The sequence below is a fragment of the Lissotriton vulgaris genome, chromosome 10, assembly GCF_964263255.1.
Source record: "Lissotriton vulgaris chromosome 10, aLisVul1.2, whole genome shotgun sequence".
Taxonomy (NCBI): Eukaryota; Metazoa; Chordata; class Amphibia; order Caudata; family Salamandridae; genus Lissotriton; species Lissotriton vulgaris.
In genome coordinates this window covers 135,573,175-135,594,995 of record NC_141698.1, presented here as the reverse complement: position 1 = coordinate 135,594,995, position 21,821 = coordinate 135,573,175, and the positions used below count along the sequence as shown (strand labels likewise).

The window sequence follows — 21,821 nt, the reverse complement described above, 5'->3', positions numbered from 1 at the left end:
CACCTGGCCTTAACAAATCTCATTTTACTCTGTTTGGAGATTTTATCATCCATGCTGAGGACAACACAGTCGGGCCGTTAACTTTCTCTTGCAAGACTTCACCTGCTTACAACTTGAAGAAAGGGTTAAGGGCCCCACCCATGTGAAAGGTAATACCATTGATCTGGTCTTTGGCAACACACCCAGTCTCCAGGTTCAGCAACCCATCCCTTTCGTTTGGTCAGATCATTATTTGATCCTAATCACTTTTCACCTTTCTTCTGTACCTTATGTCCCTTCTCGGCCTATAACAAAGAACCGTTGCTTGTCTAAATGGGGTAAAAAAACTTTGGAATGACATTCTTTGCAATACTAAACCTGGCCTGGGAGACTCCATTACCAAGGCTAAACTCCAGGTTTTTTAATTGAACAAAAGATTTGTTAGACATTGACCTCCCCATAAAGACCCATAAGAGCCCACAGAAATTGAAGCAGTCACCATGGCTTTCCCCAACATGTTAATACTGAATAAGCATTGTAAGCAATTGGAAAGGAAATGGAGGAGGCAATTAGGCTACAATACCAGGAAGCAATTTGGCTCTAGCTTTCGGGGATTAGAATTGCCCAGACAACCTACTACGCTACAGAAATAGAAAACGCTTCCACCTCACCCAGGGAGTTCTTCCTAGTTCTCAAATCACTAGTGGAGGTAGAATCCGACTGCCCACCCCTAGAACCATCAACTGGCCGCTGCAATGAGTTAACATCGATTTTCTCAAACATTATTTTATACATTTATTCGTCTTTTTCAGGTAGTGTAAAGGAAGCTATGCTCCTCGCATCCCCTTCCCACCTATCCCTCAAAATGCTGGCCTCTTGACCTTCTGTCAATCTACTACAATGAACTCCTGACCTTACTGAGTCAAGTGAAGTCAGTATCTCCTCTTGACCCCCGCTCCATATTTTGGCACAATGCCCAGAGATCATCCACCATGTTTTCTTGGATTTATTGAACCTGTCACTGTCTTCTGGCATAGTTCTCCAACCACGGAAACATGCAGTTGTCAAAAAACCCCTGCTGAAAAAAAATAATCTTGATTCCACTTGCCTGGGAAATTACAGACCTATTTCACTGTTACCAGGCATATCTAAACTTCTGGAGAAACATGTCGCCCACCATCTTTTCCCTGTTTCTAGAATCTAAAAATCTTCTTAACTATACCCAAACAGGTTTTAGACCACTACATGGCACTGAGACTGCTCTGTTAGTCGTGACTGAAGACCTCAGACAATACCTTGACTAAAGTGGCTCAGCAGCGGTTATTCTTTTGGAAGTCAGTGCAGCCTTTGACCCAGTGGATCATTCCACGCTTGCTGAATGGCTCGTTGAGGTTGGCAAATGTAGTTGTGCATTAAAATGGCTTGGTTCCTTCCTTGGAAATTGTACCTTCCAGTTACGGGACCAAGCATGTTTCTCTGATATTCTGTTCATGAAGTGTGGAGTACCCCAGGGTTCCACACTAAACTCTACTCTGTTTAAACTTTACCTGTGTCCTCGTGCAGAGTTAGCCCAGTTATTTGGTCTGACTATAAGGTCATACGCCAACAATACTCAATTAGTTGTATCAGTCTCTCCTAAATTGGGCTTTAACTGTAATCAACTTGCTCCCAGCCTTTAAGAGGTGGCTAACTGGATGGCAAATTGCTTCCTCAAACTAAACAGGGACAAGACAGAGCTTACACTGATAGGCAACAACGTTGATAAGAGAGAGCCCCTCCCCTGGCTGGAATGCTTAGGAGCTACTCCTACACCAAGAAACACAATGAAGAGTCTGGGCATCTGGTTAGATGATTAGCTTACAATGGAAGCTCAAGCAAATTTGCTAGCGGCAAAATGCTTTGGGGTTTTAAGACTTTTACGGAAAGTGTTGGATGACCCCCCTCCACTCCATCCCCCCCTCCCCCCGGCATAAAGACTCATCATCCAGGCATTACGGAAATTCCCTTTATTTAGGGTCCCCATGCTATGTTAAGAAGAGGCTACAGACTGTTCAAAATGCTGCTGCTGATCTTTTCCCAAGGCACCAGTCCGCAAGGAGGGCCCTCGCCGGCCGCCTACATTGGCTATCCATAGAGCAACGTGTCCAATTTAAATCCCTGTGCATCATCTACAGGGCTTTTCACAGTAATGGGCCTCAAATTCTTCATGCCCTTGTTAAACCTTACAAACCTGGTCGATCTTTAAGGTTAACAATTCCTTTTTTGTAACAACCTCCATAATCTGTAGATCTAGATGGGGTGGCTGTTCTTTCAAAGTTATGGCACCCAGACTCTGGAACTCCCTGCCTCTCACTGCACCAGTATGAATCGGAACCTGCCTCTGCAGGGCTCTTAAGACATGGCTTTTCTCTAACCTTTCCCAGCTCAGTTCCTAGATGGGCCAAATTTGTTGATCTACTAGACTAATTCAGCGCTGGGAGGCCCTCAGTTACTCATGCATTCTACAAATTAACTAAATTAAATTAGATTAGATATGTCTCCTCTTCCCCAAATTCCATACTCTGTCCATTGCCACCAGCCTCCCAACTGTGTGCCACAGTATCCCATCATGATGTAGGTAATAAATGTGTGTTCTTCCCATTCTAAGGTGCTGTGAAATGTGGTGGGTACGAGCATAGCATGTATGTAGTAACTTAAGACACTTACAGTACGTGCATCAAGGTAGATTTTTGCGATTCCTTAATTGCGATTTTTATGGAATTGCAATTAAGGAATCGCAAAAGCCTATGCAGTAGCAATCGCTAAAAAAATAGTGATTTCTAAACATACCTTAATTGCGAGTCGCGAATTGCGAGTCGCAAATTGCGAGTCGCAAATTGCGAGTCGCAATTAAGGAATGTCTTCCCATTAATTTCTATGGGCCTAGAGGCCCTTAGGAATGAATGGGAATTTCATTCGCAATTTGCAAGTACCCAATAGGTACTAGCAAATTGCGCATGCAATTTCAAGGGTGCAAGGGTGTCAAAAGGACACCCTGTTGCACCCCTGAAATCTGCATATGAGTACACCTTGCACAAATACATGCCCCAAGGGTATGTGTGTAAAATGGAAATTTGAAAAATGCACTTTAGTGCATTTTTCAAAGTTTTTGCAAATTACCATTAAGTACAAATTGATGGTAATTTGCAACTCCTATTAGAGAAATCGCTAATTTTTTTACTTTAATGCATTGCATTTGAGGAATCTCAATGTGTGATTCCTTAAATGCAATTGCAATTTAAGTAATCGCAATCTAGAGATTACTTAAATTGCGATTTTTGCATTTGGGATGATGCATCCCAAATTCAAAATACCGGTCACAAAGGGGCAGATTCTGAGAATCTGCCTATTTGCGACCGTTTTTTCTTTTGATGCATGTGCCTGTTAGACCCTTGTCTCCTTTTTCATTCCTGCACATCTGCTTAATAGAAGTCTCTACTGACTATGATCATTCCTCACCATTCTTCAACTTTTGGGAAGTACCCCAATAATCCAGTGCATTGCTAATTTACATCTAATCAAAAGCATTGTGAATTAAGTTGCCCTTTTCCTCATTTTAAGTTGGGTTCTGAATGTCAATTTACTAAATCAGCATTGAGTTAGGGTAATTGTAATCTGCTGCCCTGTGGTCTTGCTATATCTATCAGTGTTGGATTTGGCCTTTTTTGCAGGGTTGTCCCTGAACTTTTTGCCTTCCCCCTAGTCTTTTTTTTCTGACCTGGTGTTGGTGGTTTTAGGACTCTGGGCACTTTAACACTGCTGTCCAGTGGAAAGTGAATGTGCTCTCTGTCTCTGTGGTAAACATGGTAAGATTGGTCTACACTTGTTTGGCGTATTTAATTTACCTATCAGTCCCCAGTAAAGCGGTATATAATATATCCGGGGCAGGTACATTACATTATACTGGTGGGCTTGCAGTGCTGCTTGCGCAACCCACCAAAGTAGCCTTTCAAACCTGTCTCAGGCCTCTGCCATTGTAGGGCCTGTGCACACAGTTTACTGCCACTCTGACGTGGCACATAAAGTGGGTGCCACATCTATGACCCCCTTTTACTACATATCAGTCACCCCTAAGGTAGGCCCTAGCTAGCCCTATGAGCAGGGTGCAATGTAGGTAAAAGGTAGGACATGTGTGGCATGCCCTGATAGTGAAAACAGACATTTTGGTTTCTCACTGCTGTGAGGCTGCCCTTTCATAGGAATGCAATGGGGATTCCCTGATAAGAGTTTCAGTGGTAATTCCTTATATGATAGGAGCAGCATGGTCAAGTTTGATATGTTTGGAATAGTAATGATAAATGCTGTGCAATGGTGTTCGCAGATTTATTATTACTATTTTAGACATGCCACTTTTAGAAGTTGGCAATTCTGTGTGCTATGTGTGTCTGCCTGATGTGTATTGCCTTTCTGGCTTTGGAGTGACAGGGGCGTGTGAGGTGTTTGGCTCCAGAGGGGCAGGGTAAGTCAGCGCAAGGCTGAATAGGCAGATCTGCATTTGGAGTAGTGTCCCTGACCCTGAAAAGGTTTGTGCCTACCTTGTACTATGCTAGCTCTGACCCCCTGTGATGTGTTTGGGGCCAGGACCTACTCTGACAAGGAGGGTGTTAACGCACTGTATAGAAATGTTGGAGTGCCCCCCAGAACTGGTTAGGACCGGGTCTAGGCCTGGGCCAGGGGGAGAGAACAAAGACAGATGTGGTATAAGTACTTGGGCTGTGACCCCATGAAAGTGTGCTACGTTGTACCTGTTTTGGAGCTGCGTTGCTGCAGGACTGCTGGGCAAGGAGGAACCACCGTGGGACCCAGCTGCTGCCTTTTGGGGGTACCAACGTGCTGGCCTGCCTGCGCCCAGCTCTGCCCCAGGACTGTGGGGGCAGAGCTGGGCACAGGCAGGCTAGAAAGTACGGGTATCCTGCCCTGCAGGCTTAGTGCTAAGGGAGCACTGTATCCATTAGGGGGTATCCCTCCTTGATGTGGGGGAAAAGCACGGTGTCGGCGCCCCCGAAGAGCACGTGAGTCTTTTCTCTACTTTTTCCTGCTGAGCCCAGGAAAGTGGGATCATGCTTTCACTGCGGCGAGAGAAGCTGCCAACGCGAACTGGAAGTCAGGCGAGGAGCGCCTGACATGAGGCCCTAGCACACCGGAATACGAAGGATACACAGGTCATTGTACCGGCTCAGGAGTACTCGTATCATTGTTGCGTGACTCACAGCACCTTTCATATATTTCCAAATTGGAGTGGTTGCCACTATTTGTGTAATTAGGTTACCGTGCCTCTCCATACCAGTACCCTCAATTGCCCCAATCCCACCCTACCTCCTTTACTATAGCCAAGACGCTCGAGTGATCTAACATACCTCCGTAATACCGCAGTAATCCCTTCCTGGCATTTTCGCAATTACCTCATTGCTTGCCCCCTGCTATTATGTTTGGCTAAAATTCCCTCAGACATGTAATTTTTACGTCCTGATGATGATCCCAGTATTGTTTCTACGGGATCGAAACGTCAACGACCTTTTATGCACCGTAAACGCAATTTAATTAATTACTGATGTGTAAAAGTGTCTCTACATATTGTTTGCTTGTTGTATTTCTTTATATAAATTATAGGAATGTGGCTCCTCTTGATCCACATATGGGCCATTCACCCATGTTGCTCTGATCATTCCAACGAAACTTAACTGAGATGACAGATGTATGCTGTGCTATACTGAATTGTATGAGGTGGAATCTTGAATTACTTGTGGATTCCCCTACAAGTGATAGGGCTTTACTCCAGTGCCGCTCTATTAACCTTTTGCATGCTCATGACGAGCTGAGCTCATCATGAGGCATGGTGCTCCGGTGCTCATGACGAGCTCAGCTCGTCATGGGCCGTGGAACGCTCAGGTGCGGGGAGAATTCCCCTGCTGTGCTGAGCGTTCCACGGGAGCCAATGCACCTGTGACGAGCTGAGCTCGTCATGAGCACAGGAGCACTGTAGCTCATGACGAGCTCAGCTCGTCATGAGCATGCGGGCGCTGTGCGCGCCCCCCTCCCCCCCAGCACAGCGGGGGAATTACCTCCGCAGCGAAGGGGTTAATGGTCTGCCACAGTCTGTTTACCATTAGTGTTTTGCTGGAAGAATACATTTGAAGTGTCTTCCTTCATTGGCTCTGTTTGTATATATCTGCATGCCTTCAGCAGTGCTATTGTGCGTCTATCGTCACTCATTTTATTATATCCCAGGTGTCAGGATGCATGAAGACCATTACTTTGAACCTCTCAAACATACAAGTCTTAGGAGCAGAATAGAAGAGTGGGGTTCACAGAGCTTGAATGCCTCCTTAAAAGAGCCCTTGTGTCTCTAATCAACTCTCTACGCTAAACCCATGAATAAAGACAAAAAGGCCTACTTGCCTTTTGGAGCCGCAGGAATCTCACTAGTCTTGCAAATCGTGACAGCTATCTGGAATGTTGAGAGTATAAGTGTTTTTCAATATCAAAAAGGGGGGAGAAGGATCACTTGTACCTGAGTAACCAGAGTTCAATTCCCCTCTTTCTAAAAAAAACCTCAATCACGTACACAGGCCGTGAGGTGGTATATCTTGGTTCGTCTCCTTGTTCTAAGATGTGACAGCGTCATCATAGGGTTTCTATTTTCAAACATGCTGTCCTCCACCAGGAGGGAAAACCACTGGTTATTTCAGTAGTGATCAGTGATGAAAAGTGAAAGTGCTTAGGTGAGGTGAGTAAAAAAGGTTGGGACCTCCTATTCACTAAACTGTATCTTTATACAGTTTGGAATGAAGGTGAATAAAAACAGTGTTGTGCTTGGAGAGACAAGTTATTAGTCTCAAAGCACTGCCTTGTCCATATGTATGGTCAACATGTTTCAGCCCCTTGTGGTCGACCTTGTGGGTCGGGGGGCCTTCATCAGGACCTTTAAATACTTAGAAACTGCGTTTTGTCACAGCTCTAGTGGATACAGCATAGGTACACTACTTGTAGTAAGGTCAAATAGTACCTCCGCGTCCCGGATTTTAGGACTTCCTCGGGTGTCGGAGGACATTTCAGCCTGGTTTGGATGTAAAGCACGACTAAGTCGTGGACCCAAAGGTACTATTTGACCACTCTTATTGCCACTCATTGAGAGAATGAAGAGAGTAGTTCAACAACTGGGGTCACTGGAAAAGGCGACTGCAAACAACACCGGCTAAATTAAGAAATTATCTGTCCCCAGTACATCACAGTCAACTAGTGTTATTCCAACTAAACTAAACACACATATGGAAGTACTTCCTACCAAATCAGTGATTAACAACGATCCACCTTTGGCTAATATTAACACGCATAGGCGGAAGGAGATAACTGAGAAAAAGAATAAGGAGGCAGAGATAGGAGTGCAACTCCATGTTTCCGAGAACCCCCGGACTAAAACCCTTATAACCTCTGTTCCTCGAAAGATGGATTGGGGCAAAAAGCTACAAATTGATCTGCCATCGGAAGCGGTGCCGCTTGTTGTGGTACTCGCAGGGGTCCCTGTGCTAGAGAATGGGACAAGAGAAGACTATTATCAATTAAAGAACAAAGTCGTATATTGGTTACAACAAAATAGACCATTTCCCCAAATATCAACGGGGAAATTCTTCATGTTCGGCGAGCAGACTGGGTGGGACCTAGATCAAAAGAAATTCAGGGAGACATAATCATCATCAACTTTAGAGACCGTAGGGCAGTCTCGCACATTACTGATTGGTTCCGAGAGAAAGGAAGTACCGGTATTACACCATATGATTTAACCTACTTTTACCCTCGGGCTCTGTTGACTAATCCCCTGACTTCTCAGGTTCCGTCTTTATTCCACACGCAAGGCCCCAGCTTTAATATCCCTACCCATTACTGTTTTGTTGCCCTTTTGGGCCTGGAGGGAGTAGATTAACTCCCTTCCCCGAGAGGTTTGAAGGGTACTATAGATAGTAAGTGTAGGGAACCATATACTAGCAATGATCCCAATGCCTGTCTCAAATCAGTCACATACCATCTCGAGTCCACACAGGCTCAAAATCAAGGCAATGACCCATTGGAGGGGGACACAGGCTTGAACCCGCTGCCTCTTCTTTCGGGGGCATCAACAGCCCCCAACGTAGAACTAGTCGTCACATCATCATCAGGCATGCAGGGATGTAGCAGGGAGGGGAGCAACCCACAAATTGTTGTTTTGTTTTGGAATATCGCAGGCCACCTCTCTAAGCTAACAAATGATATTTGGCTCAACTTTACCCAAAAGTTTAAAATCCTATGCTTTCAGGAGACATGGGCGGTAGAAGAGATCCACATGGAAGGGTATACAACCTATTTCTCACCCGCTCAACTAAGCACTTCTGGTAGAGCAAAGGGAGGTTTTACGATTTATATATAAAACCTACTCCAAGTAGCTGAAATAACACCTATTAAATTGGAACCCAATTTTCAGATTCTTAACATCCGCTTAAATAAAAAGGAAACTTTCCTTGTGGTGAATTTTTACAACAATCTCTCTGAGGGAGAATCAGTGAGCTTAGTACGCCTTATTCGCTCATTATTATCAGCCAGAAAAACGAGGCCAGCAAAAGAGGCAATAATTATCTGGGACGGAGACTTCAATCTGGGCCCTTATCAGGATACCAATCGAAACATTTGTAGCATCCATGAAAAGAGCGATAATCCCATTCTACATTTTAGGCACACAACTCTAGGCAGCTGTTGAAACGAAAATTTGTTTGATTTGGACCTGGCAGTGGCGAATAAATTAACCAACTCAGATACAGTAATGGCTACCACCTTTCATGGGAGAGGTTCTCAAAGCACAATAGATGACATTCTTGTTTCTAACGGAGTGAAGAACATAGATACACTACTCACTGTACATGTAAACGCTCTGAGTGACCACTATCCCCTTAGTATCGCCCTGCCCTTGATACAAAACTTTAAATGTAATCTTGTTAGTACCCTGGCACAAAACAACATGTCGCTCGACAGACTTAATGGCTACTCGTTAAAGTGGGGAAAGGTGGACCCCACAGCAATAGTTAAAACAGTAATATCAAACACCCTCCTTCCTATCCAGAAATGTTTAGATATAGATACACCAGATGCAGAAGTTATTGCCAACTTCGGCATGGTATTAAAAGCCATAAACGAAGCGCTGTGGGTAAAAGTGAACCAATCATCAAAGAAGAGGAAGGGTTGGTTTAATCACAGTTGCACGGAAGCCTACTCAAATTTAAAACAGGCTTTACGGAAGACAGTCAGGGTCCCTCATGAGATCACCACTTTAAGAAGATTATATAACTCTGCAATAAAGGTTAGGAAAACTGAGCTAAAACAACAACTCTGGGATCAACTCCACGAGATCTGCACTCACAATAACAGTGCAGCCTTTTGGTTAGTGGTTAAGTCCCCCTTTTTGAATGATAATGTTAACTCCCCAAGAATGGAGGTGGCCATTGACGAAAAGAATTGGGTTGAGCACTTTTCCAAGATCTTTTCCAAATCTCCCGGGGTCCTAAATAGTCATGAAACAAATTTATGTGATCAAATACATACCCCCTACCCCATTGATCTAGAATTCTCAGCTGACCAGGTTGCTCGAGCGCTGAGTGCAAGCAAAAGTGGGAAGGCCCCGGGCCCAGATGAGGTGCCTATAGACTTCTTCAAAGCTCAGAAGGATCTCTGGACCCCTCTTCTGACTAGGGTCTTGAACGCATCTTGTGCGACAGGCCTCCTGGAGTCTTGGACCAAATCAATACTGGTCCCTATTTTTAAAAAAGGTGACCGGGGGTCTGTAACTTGCTATCGTCCAATCTCCCTGTAAGATTCTCTTGGTAAAATGGCGGGCCGCTTAATCCTTGAGCGTCTACAGGATTGGGCGGACGACGGTAGGATTATATCAGACCTTCAATATGGGTTTCGGGAGGGACTCAGGACCATCGATCAAGCCCGAAACTTGTCACTGTTGATAGACAAGTACGTAAATATTAAAGGAGGTGCACTCTATATGATCTACGTGGACCTATCAGCCGCGTTTGATTGTGTGTCCCACGCTAAATTGTGGTTGGTCCTTCTAGAGATGGGGGTACCATTGAACCTGGTAACTTTCCTGAGGGAATTTTATTCAAATGCGACTGCAAGGGTGAGGTTTGGGCTTGGGGGAGAGTTAACCGCGTCGTTCGCAGTGGAGAAGGAAGTCAGGCAAGCTTGTGTCCAGGCCCCCTTTCTTTTCACACTCTATACTAATGGATTGGAGAGGGGGATGATTAAGGGTTGCCAGGACCTTCCTATAGGGAACAACCGCCCGATCCCTGTACTGCTCTACGCGGACGACGCAGTGATACTAGCCCGTACCCCCCTTGAACTCCAAAAGGCATTAAATAGATATTCCGCCTTCATGGCAAGCTTGGACCTAAACATCAACATTGGAAAAACATTTGTCATGAAGGCAGGGTCTGGTTACTAAGGTAAAATGAGGAACATCTATTTAAACCAGGAAAAATTAGCGATCTCACAAAAATACCCATATCTAGGAATAATGATTGACAATAAACTTTCCTGGAAACCGGCAATAGAAACAAGGAAACTCCTTTTTATAAAAACTAATACAGCTCTTGTCATCATCATCATCAGATTAGCTTTATTCGATTTTAGTTTAAAAAACCATAAAAGCAACAACAATACATACATAGATATCTCAACATTTCATTACAAGGTTAATATCAACTATTAAAACAGGATTAAATCAGTATGGCGGGTCAACTAATCAGTGTTCGTGCATATTCAAGACTAATTAGAGGCTAGAGGGTTGATGGCACAGGGTACACAAGATCCCCTTCTCCAGGATTTATAGTTCATTGTCATTTGTCTTGGTAACGTAATATGTTGGAAGCTCGGATAGAAATCATACACGTCCCAAATGCAAATGGGGCCATCTCCTTCATTGGGTTGGCAAAATCGTAGGTAGGGGACTATGTTCCTATTCTTAAATTTGATTAACACCAGGTCCCCCGAGATGTCTTTGGGCAACGTACCTAGCCATCCCACCCTCCTGACACTCAGGATTCCACCATCTAGGTCAGGTGGCAAAGGTCTGTTGTACTTTAGCCACAAAATGACCTTATTTAGCAGGTCCTGGTGTGTTTCGAGTTTGCCCTGGCTAAGTGCAGGGACCCCAGTCACGTATGGGGCGGCTTCGGGAGGTAAATTTATGCGATTCCTTCTTTCTAGAGCGGCCCTGGACGCTGTATGAGGTATTAACGCGGAATTTAATGTAACATTGGGGCCAGTTGGAATAGGTGTAGTAAGAGGCAGTTCTAAAGTTTGAACTTTCCTGCATGCAGTGGGCTTAGACTTTTCGTGGTTGATGGGAGGATTAGGGCAAATAGGTATAGCAGTTTTATTGAATGGTAGAGAGTTCCTTTTAAGTGTTTTTTCAATGCTGGTCAGCCTGTCCCCTAGTTCGTTAATTTTTGTAACCAGAGGTGATATTGCAGATGTTAACAATTGCTCAAACTGAGCCAGTAAGGTCAATTGGAGGGGCGATACAGGGTCGTCTGTTCTATACTCAGCTTTATCCGTCATTAATGTGAATGGGTTAGAGGGGGATGGTGTAGAGCTGGTGCACGATTTTTGAACGTTAGATTGGTTATCATTGTCTTTTTCCTCATCGTGCTTCCTTTTACAATTTAGACCCCGGGACGGTGTATTGGCTTGGGATTGGTCTTTATTGAAAGGTAGAAGTACATCCCGTAGAGTGCCGTTTAGATAGTCAACATCTCTACCCATAATAGGGGGGGTTGATGCGTCCGGGACATACTTGGTAACACACAGGGCATTCAGCTCCTCCCAGATGGACATGGTTCATAGAAAAAAGAACTCCAAAAGCGACAATGGGCAGTACAGTGCAAGACAGATAAGGAATTAAAACGTGTCTATACCTCCTCCTTGGAAAGGGTCAAGTGGGGTGGCCCGTCCCGTCCTCCTCTGGCCTCTGACGGCCGCAGAGGGCCCGCCCTTTGCCCGGGCTTAGCCCGGCGCCCTCCCGTGCGCGTCCCGCGGGGCGGGAGGTGTTCCGCGTTCTTGAAGCCCCTCCAGGCGCAGCGGGAGCGTCACGAGCGCGCCAGGTCCCGGGGCTGCTGGGTATGCAGTTCCTGATGCCCGAATTGACCAGGAGCGTCCCTGATTGAGCGTCGCGTTTGCCGTTTCCCTCACGGCTGGACGAGTGAAGGATTCACTTGGCCGTTCCCCTCACGGCTTCCCCACCACTGCAGGTAGGATTGGAAAATGCCCCCAGGCACGCTCGGTGCTTCGCGTTCTTGAAGCGCCTCCAGGCTCAGCGGGAGCGTCACAAGCGCGCCAGGTCCCGGGGCTGCTGGGTAATGTAGTTCCTGATGGCCGAATTGACCAGGAGCGTCCCTGATTGAGCGTCGCGTTTGCCGTTTCCCTCACGGCTGGACGAGTGAAGGATTCAATTGGCCGTTCCCCTTACGGCTTCCCCACCACTGCAGGTAGGATTGGAAAATGCCCCCAGGCACACTCGGTGCTCCGCGTTCTTGAAGCGCCTCCATGCGCAGCTGGAGTGTCACGAGCGCGCCAGGTCCCGGGGCTGCTGGGTAATGCAGTTCCTGATGCCCGAATTGACCAGGAGCGTCCCTGATTGAGCGTCGCGTTTGCCGTTTCCCTCATGGCTGGACGAGTGAAGGATTCACTTGGCCGTTCCCCTCACGGCTTCCCCACCACTGCAGGTAGGATTGGAAAATGCCCCCAGGCACACTCGGTGCTCCGCGTTCTTGAAGCGCCTCCAGGCGCAGCGGGAGCGTCACGAGCGCGCCAGGTCCCGGGGCTGCTGGGTAATGCAGTTCCTGATGCCCGAATTGACCAGGAGCGTCCCTGATTGAGCGTCGCGTTTGCCGTTTCCCTCACGGCTGGACGAGTGAAGGTTTCACTTGGCCGTTCCCCTCACGGCTTCCCCACCACTGCAGGTAGGATTGGAAAATGCCCCCAGGCACGCTCGGTGCTCCGCGTTCTTGAAGCGCCTCCAGGAGCAGCGGGAGCGTCACGAGCGCGCCAGGTCCCGGGGCTGCTGGGTAATGCAGTTCCTGATGCCCGAATTGACCAGGAGCTTCCCTGATTGAGCGTCGCGTTTGCCGTTTCCCTCACGGCTGGACGAGTGAAGGATTCACTTGGCCGTTCCCCTCACGGCTTGCCCACCACTACAGGTAGGATTGGAAAATGCCCCCCAGCTCTTGTCAATTTCTCAAGGAAACTGGGGAAGAGAGCCCCCTTGGAACTTGCCAAGATCTATAAAGCCAAATGTCTCTCAGTGGCATAATATGGGGCGGGTGTTTGGGGTCACGTAGCAACGGATGAGTTACAGAGGGTAGAAAACACTTTTTTGAGGTATCTTCTTTCGGTACCTAAGAGCACGGCTACTTTCTCTTGTCACATGGAGTTGGGTCTTTCCCATATGATGGATATAGTGAAAATCCAACCACTTCTACTGTGGCGGCGAATTTGGTCATCGGAAAAAACAACCTTTTCACAGACGATAATTTCTGACTGTATGGCCATGGAGAATGCACACAAATCGAGATGGCTGTCATATGTGAAAAGGTTTCTAAAAGGACATATAAAATGAATTGTGTGGAGAGATATCCTCGATGGCACAAGGGTTTTTAAAATGTAATGTTGTACCCTAATTTTATAGTTTTTAATGTAAATAAATGACTGAATGTATGCTTTTATGATTTTTGCAACTTAAAATCGAATAAAGCTTAATTGAATTGAATTGAATTGAATAAAGATACAGTTTAGTGAATAGGAGGTCCCAACTTTTTTAACTCATCTCATCTGAGCACTTTCGCTTTTCATCACTGATCACTACTGAAATAACCAGTGGTTTTCCCTCCTGGTTGAGGACAGCATGTTTGAAAAAAGAAACCCAATGATGATGCTGTGACTTCTTTGAACAAGGTGGAGAACCAAGATATACCTCTTCGCCTGTCTATACGCCATATCTTTTCTAATTACGTTTCAGCTCTAGGGATACATTGAGTTTGATTTGACTATAGAGAATTGACCACACAGAGAGTGAAAAAGGAATATCACATATAATATTAGACATTGGATGCCAGAGTCAGTGTAGCACCATTTCTAAAGGTCTTTTGTTATCTTTCGATATCAATGCTACCACTGAGCAGATCAAGCTCAGCTGTGCAACCATGCAGTATGACTACATCCAATTGTGCCTTTGTTTTCTCTTGTCCCAGTCCCTATTTGCTCCCCTATTTTTAACCTACATGTTGTCAGTGTATGGTTGTCAGTGGGTTCAGAGAAGGTTAGAAGCACACATTGCTCCCACTAGATCTGAATTGCAGGATAATGCATCTTTATTCCAGGTCACAGTGCTACAGCGGAAAAAGGCATGTTGTGATGGCAACAGATACTAGTGAAGGACTCAGTTCTATCTCTGGCTAAGGAATGCAGACATAGTGGGATGATTGCATTATCCACAACTTGCCAGCCTTAGCAGGGTTTTGGCTGTACACAGGTGTTGCTATGTATATGTAATTGTGCCATGTGCATACTGTGATTAGTATTTCAGATTTTCCAGCAGTATGCATTATTTACTAGTGTATAGTTGACCTCTCTTCTGACATTCTTCTCTGCGATATCTTGAACAAGGAGGGACTAGGGGCGTTGAAGGTCCAGCATACATGCCCTAATAATAATGAGACCAAGAAGATATGCAGTTCCTAAAAGGTGGAAACGAGGGGACAGGAAATCAGAATGGTCATCAGTGCTCATAGGATACAGGGGAATTGGGAGTTCCTAATGTTGGAATTAGGGCACTCACACATGCTTTATCATAGGGCATGCTTCTTGTCACTTCGGTGCTGCTATACCTGACGGGCTCCCTACGAGGGGCTCTTTGGCAGAGATCTTTTATTCCAAATTGCAGTATGGTGCAGTGAGGGAGGGGCCTATATTTGTAGATGGAAGGAGTGTAGGTGCATGAAGTGATGATTAAAACAGGAAAAGGAAGTTCCAGAGAGAACAATTTTAATCAACAGGACTTCCTACCTGGTTAAAAACAGAGAGGCCCACTACTAAACTAATGTTTTAGGATTAGCGTACTACAAAGTGGTCAACATGTTTCTTGCCTAATAGTCCGCAGATCTAGCAGCAATTCATCAGGAGCAAGGTGAAAAATGTAAGCTATCTACACAATGGATGGTTGTCTGGAAATGTGTCCCTAATGAACCAACCTAAAACCAGTAGTATGGTACCTGTCAGTTGATGACCAACCAAGTAAAACAAACACATCTTGTGTTAGACAAGGAATACATTAGTACTGTTCAACGTAAATCACACGTGTCCCCTCAAAATATAACATGCTTAAAACACTTGGTGGTGTACATTTAAAAAACATTCTGTGTGTAGAAACCACGTGGGTGCAGGGAGAGCTAGTGCATTGATGGCTCTAGAGATAAAAATGGTGGAACAACATCTTCTACAGAGCTGCAATTTCTTCGAAATCTAAGAAATTGACCAAATGGAAAATTCTCTTTCAGTGCTCTGGGATGGTGACTACTAAACAATAGGAAGCTGTTAAAATCAGTATTTTTTTTGTAGATAGTGTTACTGAGTGGCCTATTTGTGAATCCAATAATCGGATCTAGGAAGCGGATGTTAGTGTAAGAGATAGTGCTTGTAGACTGGAGATAAGGGTTGAGGGTGTTTATCCACCTACAAAACTCTTCACACGTTGCTCTTTCCACTTTCCACTGAATTAAAATCTCATCTATAAACCTCTTCCAGAGGGGAAAGTTGGTCTTGTAAGGATTGGAATTGTCAAAGATCAGTTTTTCTTCAATTGCTGCCATGTATAGACATGCTACACTCGGAGCGAATGTACTACACATGGAAGTACATTGGGTTTGATGGTACAACTGATTTTTTAATTCAATTCTTTTTTCCGTGAGAGCCATGACGGCACATTCAAGGACAAAAAGAACAGGTGTGGGAGAATCCCGGGTTTCATTATTAAGGGCATCCTTTATTACACTAGGGCTGTCCCTCTGAGGAATGTTCGTATAGAGGGCCTCCAATCCCGGGAGACCACAAATTGATTTAGTCGTTTTTTTGGACTTTCTCAGGGAGGCGTAAGATATCTCCAGTGTCCTGTAAAATTGAGGGTGTCGTTTTTACCAGGGGTTGTAAAAGTGATCACAGAATTTGAAGAGGGGTTCAAGGAGAGAGTCAATACCTGAAACAATTGGTCTGCCAGGGGGTGGGGTAGTGCCCTTGTGGAGGTTTGGTAAAATGTAAAAATAGGGCACTTTCAGATCTTTTCTGATGAAAAAATCTGCTTCCTTCTTGCTTATTCATCCCTGTGTCTCAGCTGTTAAGATCATTGCTGTGATGGTCGTGGTTATTCATGCCATAGGCTTAGTGGTGATAGGAGTGTAATATTTACTATTTTCCAACTGACGGATGCATTCCATATCATAGACCACAGTGGACATGATCACTGTGGCTCCTCCTTTATCAGCTTGTTTTACAGTAATGATGTGATCATTCGCTAAGCAGTTGACAGCCATCAGTTCCAGCGAGGACAGGTTTTGGAAATGGGAGGGAGTATTTCCTCCTGAGATATCTTTCAACACAGCTTGTTCCGCTACACTTATAGGCCCCTCACCCTCACGGCACCATACAGCAATTTGGAATAAAAGATCTCAGCCAAAGAGCCCCTCTTAGGGAGCCCGTCAGGTATTGCAGCTCCGACCTGATGAGGAGCATGCCCTATGATGAAGCATGACACCAAACCAGGTGTGTGAGGGCCCTAATTCCAACAGGAGGAATTCCCCACTCCCCTGTATCCTATGAGCACTGATGACCATTTTGATCTCCTGTCCCCTAGTTTCCACCTTTTAGGAACTGCATACCTTCTTGGTCTCATTCTTCTCTGCGACGCTTTAGGCTCACACCTTCTCTTTTTTTTATGAACATTTTTATTGGAGTTTTACATTTATAAACTACAAAGCAATATAATAGACACATAATGGCAAGTTACGCAGATTCAGGCAAATAGAAAAGAGACCAAGACTTAAAATATAAGTCAATCATTACAATCAGTAGCCTGAGTCTTGCTTGTGCAAAGTGACATGAGAGAGTGATAATGCAGAGATAATAGAACATGAACTGAGGAGTGGGATGGGGCTGGAGGCAGGTACAGTGTGAAACGGGTGGAGAGCAGCGTGTGGAGAACGTGACAGGTCAGTTACGACATATTGGAGTTGCAAAGGTAAGGTAGAGTGGTATGTTGGTGGGCAGGAGGATGTAGGGGGTGCTGCGACTGGGGGTTAAATAGAGGGCACAAAAGGACTAATGGACAATAGGCATTATAGAGCCTCAAATGAGAGTGTTGGGCAGTGGGGTCATGGAGCTAAATCATCTAGGGTTGTAAGGTGTATAAACTGTGACAGCAGCATGTCCCATTCTGGGGATATGGGATGTTTGTGGATGTGGCGTGCCTCCACATGTCAGAGAGCCATACCCTCCGCAGTTCCCCATTTACCGACTGTGCCCTTCCATGCTGCCAAAGGTGGAGCAGGGGGGGCCTTCCATTGCAATGTACGTTTTCTCTTGGCCAGCTGCAGAGCCAGGCTAGCAAAATGTGTGCTGATGAAGTGTCTTTTTATGCACATAAAGATACCAAGGAAACAAGCTTCCCAAGTGTGTATATCTGGCTCACACCTTCTCTTACCAGCCTCTGGAGATGTTTATTTATTTATTTATAAAGTTTTATATAGCACTAACGAGATCCCAAAAGATATCAGAGCGCTTTACAGAAGGATGGAAGGAATGTAATAAATGCAATAACAACATCAGGTACGAGTAGAAACAAGAATAATTGCATAATTGCACTACGAATGGGTCAAGGGAGAGTAATACAATAAACAGGTAACTATCAGACTACAGGGGGGAAATATTATGCGGTAAAGAAGAGCAATATCCAATGATGGTCAAGTGGTTGTAGGAGCAATGACTTTGAGCAGGTGGGCCTACCTACATTAAGGTAAGAATTTGTTCATTAGGAATCATTTGACTTCCAGTTTGAAGTCAATCATTGAGGAGATTCTGCGTACTTCCGGTGGCAGAGAGTTCCAAATCTTTAGAGTGGCGCCAGAGAAGGCTCGGTGGCAAGTTCTCTTTTTGTTAAAGATTTGTGGTTTCAGGAGGAAAGTGTTAGTGCTTCTTGAATGATGATGGTCCTGGAGTGGGGGCACTCTCCCTTTGTTTTCCGCTCTTTCTTCTGCACTGTATGCATTGCTGCTGACTGTCAGCCTCTCTGTTAACACCACTTCTTTCTCACTCTGCAGCCTAGCTCGCCTTACTATGGGCTTGTGTCTCTCTTGCCATGAAAGTGAACCTGCTATAGCACTTCAGTCAACGTCTCTGATTGTCTCCCCACCAATAACCTGCTTGCCACATCCTAATTTGCACACTTGCTTTACCACATCAACAGAGACACTCCATCACCACCACTAGGCAAAGCAGTCGCCTCTTTTCTTTCACTAGTCCTCAGGCACCTCCTCTTCACTCAGTTTAGGAAGTCTTGTCTGCCTCCCCCTCCACTCTTCTCATGCACATGGGCTCAGCCTGGACTGCTTGGTCATGGCCTCATGGCTGTTCGGTGACCATGCTTCTCCTCTCTCCTCAGAAGCTATCCCCTACCCCTTCCAAGAAGATTGCCCAGAACATGCTGTAGTGATATCTCTGCCATGCCCGATGGTCGTGCCCCTGCAGCCTAATCAGAACATTCATTCTTACTTACTGTTCATTTTGTGGGTTCATTGCTAGGTGGCAATTAAACTGGAGAAAACAGGTCCATGGCGGGAGCTCGTCCAACTTATTAAATGGGGGCCCGAGTGAAGTTCGCTGAGTTTCTCTACACAGAACTCTGTTAAGTGACAAAAATAATTCTGACACGCTATGTGAAGTTTCACAAGCAGCTGAGTGAGGTTGGTAACGCCATTCGCATTGATTTTCAGCGCGGGATGTTTGTCCCACGATGTAATATCATCGCGAACTGCATCATGTGCAGCACAAGAGGGTGCTCCTTCTTTTCTGCCACTCAAGTAGATTTTCTAATCGAGTGGTAGCTTCCTCAACGCGAACAGAAGGTTTCCTGCGAGTGGTTGCAACCATCCACGACTGCCCGTGATGAGAAATCCAGCCGTTCTTGTTGAGAAACTCGCCAGGAGGTGGATTTTCCTCACTCGCCAACTTGACATTGGCGTGCGCAAGCGAGGAAAAAACTCTGCTCCGCTATGCAGAGCAGAATTTTTCAGAACTCAGGGTGCTCCCCGGAAAAGTCAGCGAATTCTGCGAACGAAGCATAGTTCACCATCCAGGCCTAATTATATGACTAAGTAGTTTGATTTACATTTTTGTAAAATTTACCGTTATGGAACTTTGCTCCAGGACAAATTCTCACCGGAGGTGGCAGGTTGACAGTATCAAGGTTAGCACCATCATACTGACAGCATTTATCCTTTCTGTTGGTTGGTTGGTTGGTTGATTAGCTTTATTTCGATAAATGCAATATCTTAAAAGCGGTACAGCAGATAAAATAGTCGCAATATTTACAACATGTACAACACCTTTAGAATGAAAAGGAATAAAAACAGTGACATAATTGAGAACCAGCATTTATCCTTTCAGGACTTCATATCCTTTCACTTTGACCACATTTCTGATGTGCACACCTTATAACATAAGCCACCATATTATTAGGAATATAACAAGATCTAACTTTTTCACTGAAATTGTTTCTCAATTACTGTTCAATACACGTATTACACATAATGTGCAGTGATGAAATGATAATAGATCCTAATTAAATGTGATTGATATCATTCACAAACAAGCTGCGACAAGTTCAAGAGCATATGTAGGATCAAAAAATCAGTTATGAGTTTGGTTAGATTATATAGATTATAGATCATAAACTAGCCCAAAAGGGTTTTCCAACCAATTGCATAAGTGTTGGACCAGCAAATATTAACTGAGCACCCTCATAATGATGCCCTAGAAGGAAGACAACCATTTCATTTCAAGCACATTTCAAGCAAAGTAGTCTCTCCTAATACTTGTACAAGTATCAACAACACAAAAATGTTAACCGGACACCTTTCCATATATATTTGATTTGAGTGTTTAGAATAGGTTGGATCATATGAGCCTAAATAAAGCATGGAAATCTTGATGTGTCATAGAACATTTTGCCAGTAACTCGTTCAGTGGTGGTCAAGTGTCATCACTTTGAATATTGTTATCTGAATTTGAATATTTATCTTCCAGTCACCAATATCCCAGAGGTAGCTGAAGTTACACCACACACTCTTTGACCAGGGGCATAGCTTCAGGGGGTGTTTGGGGTAGTAACCTCCCCCTAATAAATGTATTTTCGAATAAATAGTTGGGTTGTGCTCCTTTCAGTTGGGTATTACGAGATGTCTCTCAGTACTCCCACCAATCCGCATTCCTCGCCCTTTCCTCTGCCCCTTAGGCACCTCTCATGTTCCCTGCTTGTCCTATAATATATTTAAACATTATATGCCAGCCTGATTGTTGGAAAACTAGAAGCTCACACCTCCCCAATCCTACTGATCAAGCTACCCCACTACGTTTGACTCCACAATGACATCTCAGATTTGAACTCTTGTGTTAGCCCCACAATAGCCTCCTATTTGCTGCTGGTGAGCTAGGGGAGGAGCAGGAGTTGGAAAGTGATGCTGATGTTATAAACTTTAAGACCAGATGTACCAACTGAAGTGAAAGGAACAGGACGGTACAAATGGGAATGCCTGAGGGAGAAGACACTACAATTGGCAAAACGTGTTCAACGCCCATGAATTGGTAGACAACAAAATCTGATTAATTCTATTTTGCAATTTGTTCATTCTTCACAAATGTAATGCCGCTACTTACAATCTCCGCCCAAAGAAACATATAGCAAGAATAGGGGAATGAATTAAAATGCACTCTGATAAATTTAATGAGTCCATTTCACTCCCTGAGAATAATCCCCTATTTACTTTCTTTTCATCTATTCCTCAGATTCTTAACATGGAAGATGACCAGAACTGGTATAAAGCCGAGCTGATGGGATATGAAGGGTTCATTCCAAAAAACTACATCAAAGTCAAGCCACATCCGTAAGTGTCACAAAAAATTGAGACCCAGTTTTACTTCATTCTTTGTTTTTAATCAAGGCAGAGGTTTCTTTTTCTACTTGTATCTAAGTTTAATTATTACTTTCACCCACTAGAATGTATGTGAGGATTGTTAAAGCAGAGATCGCCAGCATGTCTACAAATTGCAGAAAAATAAGATGACGTTTTCCACAGGGGTAGGTTGCTCTAGGACAAGTGGGGTATCTACAGGGAGTGAAGTGAGAATTCCTTTAAGCTGCATGAAGAAGGTATTCACAGCTTGAAGTGAGATAATGTGTTGCCTCTCCTTTCCTTTGATTGACCCCTACCAAAGTGCTTCACTTTTTCTGTATGATTCAAAAAGGAGTTTTATGCAGGTCTGATTATATGAAAACACTTTCAAGCATACTTTCTTCTGAAAAAAATCAAAAAAAAAGTATGTTGAGGGGAAAACTGTAAAGAAGCAGAATTGTTGTGTTCCTTCAACTCACACATAATTAGGTTGGTTATGGTAATGTCTACCTCTAAACTAATGTTGGAGAAAAACAGAATATAGAAAGGGAATGT

General features: G+C 44.6%; 1 protein-coding gene across 1 annotated transcript in view; it reads left to right on the top strand.

Moving 5' to 3' along the window:
* Positions 1–21,821, top strand: part of GRAP (GRB2 related adaptor protein) — a 423,512-nt gene that overhangs the window by 30,198 nt on the left and 371,493 nt on the right. The window contains exon 2 of the mRNA XM_086940717.1: positions 21,160–21,257. Within this exon, the coding sequence (XP_086796843.1) occupies positions 21,160–21,257 (98 nt within the window). The remainder of the gene's footprint in view (positions 1–21,159; positions 21,258–21,821) is intronic.